Source organism: Mastigoproctus giganteus, chromosome 7 (genome assembly GCF_048544385.1).
Source record: "Mastigoproctus giganteus isolate SK-2022 chromosome 7, ASM4854438v1, whole genome shotgun sequence".
Classification (NCBI taxonomy): Eukaryota; Metazoa; Arthropoda; class Arachnida; order Uropygi; family Thelyphonidae; genus Mastigoproctus; species Mastigoproctus giganteus.
Window position 1 is genome coordinate 194,504,044 of NC_143581.1, and position 12,787 is coordinate 194,516,830.

Sequence of the window (12,787 nt, forward strand, 5' to 3'; positions counted from 1 at the left end):
GATCTGCATGTTTTGTATAATTTAAAACCCCAAGGGAAGCCCTGAATCCTTCACTTGAGATCAGCTAACTATACCCCAATTAAAGAGACCTTTAGGAGTTCCTCCAGTTTCCAAATAGTAAACCCACTATATTATCATGGAGGACAATTTGGTATGGTTGTTCATATACAGGGTGTCTCAAAAATATTGGTACAAACTTTAGGGGAGGTAGGTAACATCTAAAGGAATGTGAATCGCATAGGAACCCATAACCGGAAACGTCATGGGAAAATAGTAGCAGAGGCACAAGAAGCAGAAATGACACAAGACAGTACTTAGTGGCAAACATTTATTTGACATAATATTAACAATGGAGTACGAGATGGATGCATTTCATGATGTTACAACAGATGCTCAAAGGTTCCACCATGAGACGCGATGCATGCATGACACTGACGCAGCATGGATTGGCGGACACGGTCGAACACACCTGGAGTTCCTTTGACAGTAGCAGTAGCGCAGACGAGTCTCGCCACGAGATCCATTTCTGTCTCCACAGGCGATTCATACCCGATAGATTTGAGGGCCCCCCACAGAAAGAAATCAAGGCTTGATAAATCAGGTGAGCGTGAGGGGCCAGGCAACGGGTCCATCGACGCCCAAAATGCCTGTTCAAATGGTCACGAACACACCTTCCATAATGGGCAGGTGCCCCGTCATGTTGAAACCAAATGTTGCGTCTCACATTTGCTGGAACATCGTCAAGTAACCCTGGTAGAACTTGTTCAAGAAAGATCCAATATTTAGCAGAGTTCATGCAGGATGGTAACAGATATGGGCCAACTAAGCAGTTACCGACCATACCTGCTCACACATTTATTGAGAAGCGATGTTGTGCCGCATGGGGGCGCACACCGTGTGGGTTGTCGTGAGCCCACACTTGAGCATTGTGCTGATTGAATAAGCCTTCCAGAGTGAAATAAGCCTCATCTGTGACCAAACATAGGCTGGAAAAATTCAAGTCTTCAACACTTCCTTGGAGAAACCACTGCGCAAAAGCCACACGTGCAGGATGATCTTGGGGGAGCAGTAACTGAACCCTTTGGAGATGAAAGGGGTGTAAGGAATTGTTGTGCCAGACACGCTGTACACTGCAATGAGATACTCCTAAGGCAGAGGCAACGGGCACGTGTGCTGGTAGTAGGATTATTCTGGACGGCATTAAACACACTTTCTTCCATAGCGGGAGTTCACGTTAAACGTGGTCTGCCCGCACCGCTCCTGTTACCTCTAAATGACCCATAATTGCACAAATTTTGATGCACATGCGCAAACAAACGGTGGTCCGTACATGGCTACCTGGGAAGCGTTCTCCATAAATTCGTTGAGCAGCTCGTCCAATGTCCTCTGCTAATCTATACACTAGGTGCATGTCTGCCAGCTCACAGTTCGTATATCGATGCATGCTCTTCGTTCAGCGACTACTGCTTGAATGAGTAAACCAGAAATTTTCCGTCTCGCGAACTCATGAACAGCACTGTGTACTGACTTACGGTGATGTTTCCGGTTATGGGTTCCTATAAGCGATTCACATTCCTTTAGATGTTACTTACCTCCCCTAAACGTTTGTACCAATATTTTTGAGACACCCTGTATACTATATTGGAATATGCAATTTTTGCTTAAAAGGTAAAATGCAACAAAACAATAAATATATATATATATATATATTTTTTTTTTTAAGTGTGTATATTTATTGAATTTCGTGATATCGTCGCGCCACTTGTTTTTCCCTATGCATGCTAATTGGTGTTAACTTTTGTTTGTAGGAGCTTCTTCGAGAAAGTCAGGTTCATTTTCTCCAGTTGAACAGTGTAGAAGTAGCTACTCAACTTACAATAGAGGATTTTAGCATATTTCGACAGATTGAGCCAACAGAGTACATTGATGATTTGTTTTTAGTCAAATCAAAGTATGGAGTTCCTATGTTATCGAGATTTGCTGAGGTTAGTTCTAATGGATATTTTTATAATTAAAACCAATATTTTTAGGAGATGGAAGTGAAAAAAATAAAAGTATTGCAATCTTACATATTCTAGATTGCTCCTAAATATCTAAATGAAATGCAATATAAAAAATATAAATAGATAAAACTCTAATCAACAGCAAAAGTTATTTTATCTTTCTTATTTTACTTTTTAAAATTATTTTTTAATTGTGGATGAATAAAAAAATATTCACACTTTACTTATAAATTCAGAATATTTACTCTCTATATTCTATGTAAAGGATGTCCCAAAAGTCTTGCAATATAGAAATAAAGAAAATGTTCTATTGGTATGTATTCTGCCATAGTAAATGAGTAGTTCAGCAATATGGAGTCATCTAAATGACAATGATAAAGTAGAATAAATGTCTAAATTAGTGCTCAAAATGCATATATGGAGTTTGTCTGGTGTAGACGTAATATTCAAGCAAAGCAATTCAGGGCTCTAGAGAATTTGAAACCAATAGTCTGTTTAAAAAAAAAAAATCCATGATCAGAAATATTGAAAGCATTCACATGTGCAGGATAAGAACTTAAAATTATTGCAAAATTTCTTTTACAAAGTCTAGTCTGTTCAAGAGCATCAAGCAGATATTATAAACTGATAATTGGAGCATTTTGAGCAATTTCAAGTAATTTACAAGACCAGTCCGCCTCAGTCAGTCTTTCATGATTCAGGAAATTTTATCATAACAGGAGCATCAACTGGCATTATTTCAGATATTCTGATACAAAAGTCATTCATTTTTCCATTATTAATTGTAGTCAGAAAAACTTGCAGCTCATTGCATGCAAATTTTCTGACTACAATTAATGTGTTCTCAATAGCATATTCCTATTTTTCCAATAATATAGTAATATCAGTCATATTTCCATATGGAAAATAAATTTGATTTATTTTTTCTTCACTTGTTCCTTTAAGCTGTTATAATGGGCAGCATGTGGTTTCAAACAACAAGGTCTTTTCAAAATTGAATTTTCTAACCATGTAGTTCACTTAAAAATTTTGAAATTAGAATAGGAGAGGTAATGTGGCAGGGAAAACTTGAAAAGGAGGTGATTCTACAAAAAGATAAAGAACTCCTGTTTTAGACAGGACAGTTATTCTTCTAGTGAATACAAATCCAGCACTAGCAGGAGAATGTTCTTGTTCTTGGAATTCCTGGCACATACTGCTCTGGTTGTAATGCACTGAACGCGTGTATTATGTCTGCATGCGTGTGTGTGGGGGGGCTGATTTGCATGTTGTGCAGGCTGAAAAATATAGAACAACTAATGTAAAACCATACTATCTCCATTTGAGATCAGCTGATCACAGCTCTGACTAAAGAGGCCTTTAAAAATTCCTTCAGTTTCTGACAAGATTTGAACCTAAATCTTTCCAGGTGAATCAGAAGTGATGGCCTCACTGTACTACTGACTGACCAGAAGAATGCATATCACTTTGGACCTCACTCTGGACAAGGTGTAATGTGATCCAAACAACTCTGCACAAACACTTTTCCAATCTAAATGGATTAATGGATGAAGGACTGAAGATGACATAAGAGGCGTGACTATGAAGTAACAAAAGTAATTATTTATTAAACATACTTGGATATATACAAGATGAATGTTATCCCTTTCAAAGTGTAACTTTGAAAAGTTAGCATTCTTTTGTCTCTCTTTTATCTTTTTAAATATGTTAAAGTAGGTTAAATTCAACCCCTTGTCCTTTGTTTACAAAAGTTGCCTCAAACATTTTTTATAGAGAATGCTTCCTTAAATTTTCTTTCCTTGTGATGGTGGTCTGTGGAAAGAACTCTAGTATTATTGAACTGCCATATGTTCTAGTGTTGGAATGCATGTAGGGAAGTGTCAGATTTTTGTATCCTCCCATATTGAACACCTTTTTTTTTTTTTTTTTGTGTGTGTGTGTGTGTTCTTTCTAATTCTGGAACTAAGTCTTCTGTATGACTCTCCTATGTATGTACTACCCATATTTACAGTCTGTTTTGTAAATAGGGCCTCTGGGATTGTTGGGGTAATTCAACTGGATACCGATCCCTTGAAGAAAAGGCTGATTCCATATTTCTTTGCTTCTTTTGCTATCTTTATACTAATGTTGGACACATATGGTATGCAGGTGGTGGTGGGCTCCTTGATAATACTTGGTTGAAATTGGTTCAAGGTCTTGGAGCTACCTCTATTGTTTTCTTAATGATATGCATGAGTATCCATTTCAAAGGGCTAGCCTGGTTTTAGCTTCTAGTTCCCGTTGGAGGTCATCTTTATTACAGATCCAGTAAGCAATAAAGATAAAAGATTTCAATACTCAAATTTTAGTTGAGTGAGGGTGGCAAGATTTATAATTCAGTATGATCTCTGTATCTGTTGGTTTCTTGCAAACTTCCATTTGTAACTCTGTAGGTTTTCTTGTAATTAGGATATCAAGGAAAGATAGGCTGCCATTGTCTTTTATTTCAATTTTGAACTTTATCTTCTGGTGGTTGTTGAGCACATCACAAGATTTTTGCAGCTCTGCAGCTCCAATTGAAATTAATATTGGACAATTAATATATTATATTAATTGTCCAACAATCTGCACAATTAATAATATATTGTACAATCAATTAGAAACCTTGTGTATAAATAAACTCTTCACAGCACCTCTTGCCAGAATATGCAGTCATAATTGATACATTCGGCAAGCAAGAGGCTGACAACAGGTAAGATGTTCTGATTAACTTTAATTCAATTTACATTATTTATCCTGGTAATTATACTACTTAAATTGAATAGAATAGGTAAAACTTAATAATATATAATGTAATAAATAATATATAATGTTCTGTGCATAAATTGTATACAGTAATTATCCACTAGAAGTTTTGTATATGTAATATTAATTTTAACAAAATAGTAATTTAGTTTAGTCTCTTTTCTTTCTGCCCTTAAAAAACAGCCTATGTATAGATGGAGGATGGGTTCCAGCAAGGTTTCTGAAACATTACCTTAATGTATAGTGATTTAGTTAATAGCTAAATAAACTATCTTGATATTTACTTAAAGAGTGGTCATTGTAGAAATCTAGATTCTATGGAAAACCACCATGTAACGTCCTTCTCCAACTATATTTTCAGATTTATTTATTTTATTTTTTACTGTGTGCTACTCTGTATTATGAGAATATAAAAGTACTGTCATAATTTAGACTGGAAAGTAGTAATTCTAAATAAAAATTTGACAGTTTATTTATTTATTTTTTTAAAGCTGGTCAATCGGGAGATGTTTTGGGTTGTCTCAGAAGTGTGTTCAGAGCATCAGTTACTTAGACGGATGAGAATAATTAAACAGTTTATCAAAGTAGCAAGTAAGTTGAAAAATAAACCTAGTAGATGGAGTTTTTTATTTTGTCTGATCAGTGTTATTATTAAGAATATGTGTAATGAAAATTTAATTATAACTGAATAACAGATGCTTTGTCCATGGCAAGATAAAATTATCCGACTGTTTACAGTAAGGAGCACTTAGAACCGTGGCACCTGATCTTTGTCAAATCTTGAAATTTTACAAATATATGGCTGTTGTAATCTTAAAAAAAACCCCATATTTCTATACTACAACTTACTGTGCGTAGTACTATGCAGAAATGTAGCTTACACAGAGAGAAAGGTGACACAGTATTGGAAAAAATATTATATTATACAATATATTAAAAATAAAATTATTTTCTTTTACAATGTGCCATAATCAGCTGATGAACCAATCTCACTGTAAAGTTTCTTTAACAATGCAACCTTTCCCACAATAGACACACCTCTGCATTTGAATTTCCATAATCCTCTAGACCACTGGTCTAGAGGATAGGTGTCCAACCAATGACCCAAGGGCTGGATATGGCCCATGAATTATTTTTATATGGCCCATGAGGAAAGCGAACTAAAACAGAATTTAAAATTTTGTTAATTATCAAAAAAACTTTCTCATTAAATGTTTTTTGCTTAGTAATTGTAATTGTGTATTGTACTTAATAAAATTTTTGAACACCTTTTTTTTTTTTTTTTTTTTTTGTGTGTTCTTTTTAATTCTGGAACTAAGTCTTCTCCATGACTCTCCTATGTATGTATTTATTTATATTTATTTATTCACCTTAATATTGAAAAGCAGTGATCCTTTTCAGGTTGTAAATTTTCTAAAGTGAGCATTTAAAGGTAAAAATAAGGTTGTTTTTTTTTTTTTTTTAAACAAAACAAAAGTTAGTCATATTTTTATAATTTTAATAAAATCTAAAAAATAAATATGGAGTTATATATCTTCAGAAAAAGGACATTTTACTGTGTGGCCATAGAGTATGAAAATAATATTTAACTGTTCCAATGAACTTACAGTTATAAAATAGTATAGATTTAGAATTTTGATACCTTTCCAATGAATAAACACTGTGGACAGTTTTGAAAAATAAATGAATAATGGTCATATGTTATGACCCACTGTTCTGGGCCTTTTTCTTGTGGCACAAATTTTAACAAACTGCAAAACATTTACATTATAAGCTTCTGTTTCCTGAGTTGCACAGTTGGAGTCTGCTCTGCATTGTCAGAACCAGAAAGATAGCTATTCTATGTGAGAATAAAGCATTATTGTGAAGCAGGTCTGACTGGTGGCTTCAGTTCAATTCACATGACACTTGGGTGAGGTTGGATAAGTTTTTGGTTGTAGAATGGTGCTAGCTGGTGGTCCTTCTTTGCAACTGGCTCAGTTGCTATGGAGGAGATGATAGCTGTTTCTGTTGTTTTTAGGTAGAGAGATTATGTTTACCTGTGGGCTGTGGCTGAAGTGTGGAATCTGAGGATGTAACTTCTAGTCTAGTGTAGTCTCCAGACTAGGTACCTGAGAGGTGATCTGATGTTGAAGGCACTGAATGAATTGAGCAAGCTCACTGCCGAATGTATTCTTTCTCTTGCTCAGACTGCACACATAGTGACCATAAAAATTCAAATTGAGGAAGGATGGTTGCAGGGTAGATGTGCAGAGGTTTATCTTCAGCCAGCAGGTAGTTGTTTGTTGGAACAAACTTCCATTTGTTTTTGTGGAAGTGGGTAGTTTGAATAAATTTAAGGGAGAACTAGACAAATTATTGGAGGGGGATGTGTGAAGTTTTTTTTTTTTCTTTTGACTGATGCTTTATAAGCTTACTTTCTTGCATCATATGCTACTACTAGCTAACATTGCCAAATAAGATGAGTCCTGGGCTATATAGAATATAGTTCAGGTTTCCTTGAAGTCTCCCCTCCTTCCTCAATGCTTCATGTTGAGGATCTGGGGCTGTTGCAGATAGTATGGAAAGCAAAGCTACCACTTCTGTATCTCCCAGTCTAGTATCATTTTTGTTTTCACAAATTTGGCACGAGCTTATGGTACATCTGTCCCATGCACAATTTTCCACATTAGTAGCCGACCCACTCTGTCCTAAATCTATTTGAGGGAGGGAAGAAGACTCAGTGACTTACAAAATTTGTTTTATTTTCCTATAAAAAATGGAAGTACATCTAACCTATAGATATTAAACTTAAAATACAAGTAAAAATTAACATAACATAAGATGCAGCAGGTAAAGTCAGAGAGTACATAACAGTTGCAATATTTTTATGTATTTGGTTAAACATAAGAAGCAGAACTAATAACACTGATTGGAAATCATTTTCTCTTTCTTGTAAAATAGATCATGCTTTTTACAGAAATCTGCTAATATTTACCTTATAGGCAATATATATATTTTTTTACTCATTTAGGGCAGTGCAAAGAATGCAAAAACTACAATTCAATGTTTGCCATTCTTAGTGGGCTTGGTCATGGAGCTGTTTCAAGATTAAGATCAACGTGGGAAAAGTTACCTTCCAAGTACCAAAAAATGTTTGAAGTGAGTTCTTCTAATTTAATACTTTTATTATGAATGTTTTCTTACACACAGGTAGTTTTGTATTATTGGCAAATGAGAAGAAAAGGAAAGAAACCATTTTGAAAATGATGTGGAATGCTGTAGAATTGTCTTAAATAATAATATTTAATATATATAATATAAATGTGTTTAATAATACGTGGGCGCCTCCGTAGCCAGGTGGGAAGGAGCAGCAGTGCATAGCACACGCTTCTTGATTAGACCGGGGTTTGAGCCCATCACCACCAAATATGGAGGATGCGGAAAGGTCAGGGAATGACCACCGCATATCCCGGAGCAATATGGCCTTAGTTGCTAATGCTCCTAAAAACCAAACAACAACAACAATAATACGTGCTTAATATCCTCTTTTTGTAATTTCATAAACAGTAGAGCCATTTTGGTGTTGTAGGGAAAAAGGGGTAACTGTGCCAGGCCTCTTATTTGATTAATATATAGTTACCAACCTTTCACTTTTGGAAAGCAGGAAATTTCATAATTTTATCATGAAAAATAACATGAAGAAAGCAAATTTCATTGACAACATACAGATTCTTTATTAAGACCCCACCATAGGATTGGATCTTAATATAGATTTTTATTCTGTCTGTGGATTTCTGTGGGAATTATCTATCAGACACCACCAACTGATTATGATTCTTCAAGAAGATACTAATGCAGACTCTTCAGAAATGTCAGTGCTTTGTTTATGACAGTGGTCCTGCTGTAGACACTAGCATCAAGAACATAACAGTTTTAACACTGTTTTTAAAATGTCAAGAACAACTTTAAATCCACCACCAGTTTGTTATATTTCAAGTTTCGTTCTAAATTTGTCAGTTCCCAACCACTCACTGTACATCAATTCTTTCCTCTTTCATAATAGGTTCTGTTTGATTCTCAAATTTAAATTGACAAAACAAGTGATACTGCAAATGTCTTCTCATCTGTTTTTTTTTATCTTCAGTAATATTGAGAAGCATTGGAAAAAAAAACTCGTCCACAAAAAAAAAATTGAAATTTGAAAATGATCTACTTTCATTTGATGATGCACTATCTCAGCATTTATAAGAACATCATTTTTCAGTAAGAACTTATGTGCCATGTAGTTATATGCCGAACAAAATAAAATGAAATCTTCTCTTCTTTTAGACTATCCATGACCCTAGGGATTAGTGCTGCCTGTGACTGTGAGAATCAAGTTCCAGAATGGAAGTGGAATATTTAACAACTGTTGGTGTGGTGAAGTCACACATCACGCTCATGAACATATGAAAAAGTAATGACCTCAGTAAATGGATGCATATGGAATTTTATTGAAGAGCTATGTTCAGATTGTGAAGTATTAGCATAGCATTTGAAAGGAAAAAACAAATTGCTTTATTCAAGCGAAAAGAGGAATGTGAACAGATTTTTCTGCATGTATAAGGATAACCTGTCTAGAGTGGTCAGCCTTTTGGATCATTTAGGATTGCTTGCACTAAAGTTTTGTAATTTATAAGTTCTGTTCTTTGAGGAGTTCATTCATTTGTCTTTCAAAACTTCTTTTGGATCATGAATTGGATCTCAACTTGTCTGTGTTACTGATTTCTTGTACTTATTAATTTGGTAACTTTTGAAAAGTGCTTGTATGGCTTTTTCTAACCGCTTCTTTAAACAGACTTATCAGAGCTGCTTCTAGTTAAATGTTCAACCAAAAATAGATCATGTTTTTGGTTAAATGTTTAAACATTTATGTGAGAAAAGAAAAGATAAGTACAGAGTCCAGTCACAATATTATGACCACCCCTCAATGCAAACATCACATACACCTAGCGAATCATACTGTGTACGTGTCAAGTTTACACACCGCAAGCATATAAGGCTTGATGTTCGGCATCCGTGAACACAATAACAGCCTCTGCCATGGGCAAAGCACGCGACCTATCAGACCTGGAAAAAGGCATGATCATCGGGCCAGGGGTGCCAGCATTTCCGAAACAGCAGACTTTTTGAAATGTTCATGTGGTGAAAGTATATCAAGACTGGATGAATAGGACAGTTTTGATGACCCAACATGCCAATTGTGGAGCCCCATGCACCATTAATCCCAGAGGTGAACGTCGGCTGAAACAGTTGATCAGGACTGATCGGCGCACTACTGTTACTCAACTGGCCATCCAAATGAACTGTGGGTCCACCAGAAAGGTCTCCAACATGACAGTGCAGCAAACTCTGTTGTGAATTGGGCTCCAGAGCAGATGCTTGATGACAGCACCCATGCTGATGGCTGTTCATCGCAAACAATGCCGTTAGTTTGCACAGCAGTACCGACACTGGACCCTGGCTGAGTTGCAACGGGTGGCCTTCTGCCAGTGCAACAGGACAACCTGTGTATGTCTGAGGGGATAGCTATATACATATTTACAGCCTCCTTCAATGTGAATTTTCACCCTGTGTCTCTAAGTTTTATAATGTGTTTGTATTTAAATGAAGGGATATAAACATTGTGTGTTTAAATTACCTTAGGCACGATTATTCTGTTGTTGGGAGTTTGATACAAGTGATAAATTATCAATTATGAGATTGTCTGTTTGAGGGGGGGAGATTTGGTCAGCTGGGTTACAGTACGGTGAGACAATGAGCCTCTTCTGAGTGCAATAAACCCGGGAATCAAAATTGGGAAGTCATTATCTTAGTTTGATGAAGGACACTGGTTTTTAGACAACCAGGTAAAGATGGGCTACAGGCCATTTATTGGTGTTATAGTTCTAAACTGTGTCAGTGTATTTTCAATCAGTGTATTGGGATTGGCGTCGGGGTGGTGTAAGTTGAGGTTCGCAAGTGTGGCAACTTTAATATGGTGTCTGCTGTAATTGGCAGGTATATTATTCTTGATGAGAATATCTATCAGTTTTTTTATTGCTTCTGTCATGTTATCTAGATTGTTGCAAATGTGTATTAACCTGTTTGTCTGATTTCTAATAGTGTTGCCATGGATATGCTTAGCCAAATTGCTCTCCCAGTTGATAAGCTTTATAGCTGGGAAGCTAAAATGGTCTCTCTTATCATAATGTCAAGTGTAAACATTGTCATTGGTGATTTGGCTGTCGAGATAGCAAGCTTGTAGGTTGCTATCCGTGTTGTTGCGTTCTATGGTTAAATCTGTGGGATAAATTTCCTGGGCTATAATATCGAAATTGTCAAAATTGATAACTAGGACATCATCAATGTATCTGTAGAATATAATTTCTTCTTTGATATTGTTTTCGAAATAATGCAGGTAAAGGTTGGCTATGGAGCAAGAACTACTAGCCCCCATAGCCACTCCCCTACTCTGCACGTAAATGCTGTCTCCCATAAGTACGTAATCGTTTTTGACACAAAGATTAATATGGTCATGCCAGTACTGTTTATTACATCCCATTATATTTTCATAAGTTTCATAGTAGTGTAAAAGAACTTTTTTTAAATTGTCGTGTGATATACTGGTGAAAAGGTTTTTAAAATTGTAAGTGTATAGACTTCTGATTCTATTGTTTTTGTTTTTGATGCAGTCTAAATATTTTTTGTTATTGGAAATAAATTTAGTATTAGTGAGTTCCTTCATCAAACTAAGATAATGACAATTTTGATTCCCGGGTTTATCGCGCTCAGAAGAGGCTTGTCGTCTGACCGCACTGTAACCCAGCTGACCAAATTTATCCCCCCCCCCACAGACAATCTCATAATTGATAATTTATCACTTGTATCAAACTCCCAACAACAGAATAATCGTGCCTAAGGTAATTTAAACACATAATGTTTATATCCCTTCATTTAAATACAAACACAGTATAAAACTTAGAGACACAGAGTGAAAATTCACATTGAAGGAGACTGTAAATATGTATATAGCTATCCCCTCAGACATACGCAGGTTGTTATACCTTAGAAAAGCTATACTGGCCCTTGTCCAGGGGATAGCATTTCCTATATATTTACATTAACACACTTTTTCATTAACACACTTCTTGTATTTAAACATACTTACACTTATTGTACTTGTATAAACTCATCATTTCATTTATATAGGTTCCTCTGCCATCAGAGGCAACCCCCCCCCCCACTAACTCAAATATAAACAACCCTCTCAAGGCTATCAGAACATTTGCATTGACATAGGACATATTGCCTACAGCAATTTCACCATCACGCCATAGTCAAGGAAAAGCGCGGCTGCGCAGTATCATTTAATCAACACATAAAACAACAGAAGGCGGGAATTGATCTGTTTTCAGTCTGACCAACACAGAACAAGAAGGAAGTAAGAACCCATTCTCATTTAATCTGATACATACCCGTTGGGCTTTGTGTCGACTATCCCAGTTTGCTGATTCTGACACTATTTTTAAAAATTTAAATTTAGCACAAATTTTGCAAAATTTAAATTAAACACGTATTATCTTTTCTCATTTATTAGCACTTCCCATTTAATTTCAATAAAATCACCTAAAAATTAAAATTAGACAAAACTGGAATGGGGACAACAGAAACAGGTAGGTATAAGACATTCTTTTAGTCTGGCTATCGGTCTGCTCAAAGCCCCCGAAGAAGTAGCAGACCAATGACCAAGTGAGAGAATGTTATTTACAATTTTCATTGTTTATTATAATTTTTATTGTTATTTTCATTGTTCATCATCATTTTTATTTTTATTTTCATTAATATAATTTTATATAGGCCTTCAAGGCTAAAGCTAGTTTACTTTTATTAACTTGTTAGCTTGGTCCTTATACACCTAATTCCCTACAGATAGATACCATTAAATAAAATTGACTAATATAATATATATATATATTATCCAATTAATCCAAAATTAA

At 35.5% G+C, this 12,787-nt stretch overlaps 1 protein-coding gene across 5 annotated transcripts in view; it reads left to right on the forward strand.

Moving 5' to 3' along the window:
• Positions 1-12,787, forward strand: part of LOC150083512 (rap guanine nucleotide exchange factor 2-like) — a 471,197-nt gene that overhangs the window by 388,215 nt on the left and 70,195 nt on the right. For all 5 annotated transcript variants that reach the window (XM_090378045.1, XM_090378046.1, XM_090378048.1 and 2 more), the window contains 3 exons: positions 1,809-1,985; positions 5,279-5,378; positions 7,801-7,928. In XM_090378045.1, the coding sequence (XP_090234171.1) occupies positions 1,809-1,985; positions 5,279-5,378; positions 7,801-7,928 (405 nt within the window). The remainder of the gene's footprint in view (positions 1-1,808; positions 1,986-5,278; positions 5,379-7,800; positions 7,929-12,787) is intronic.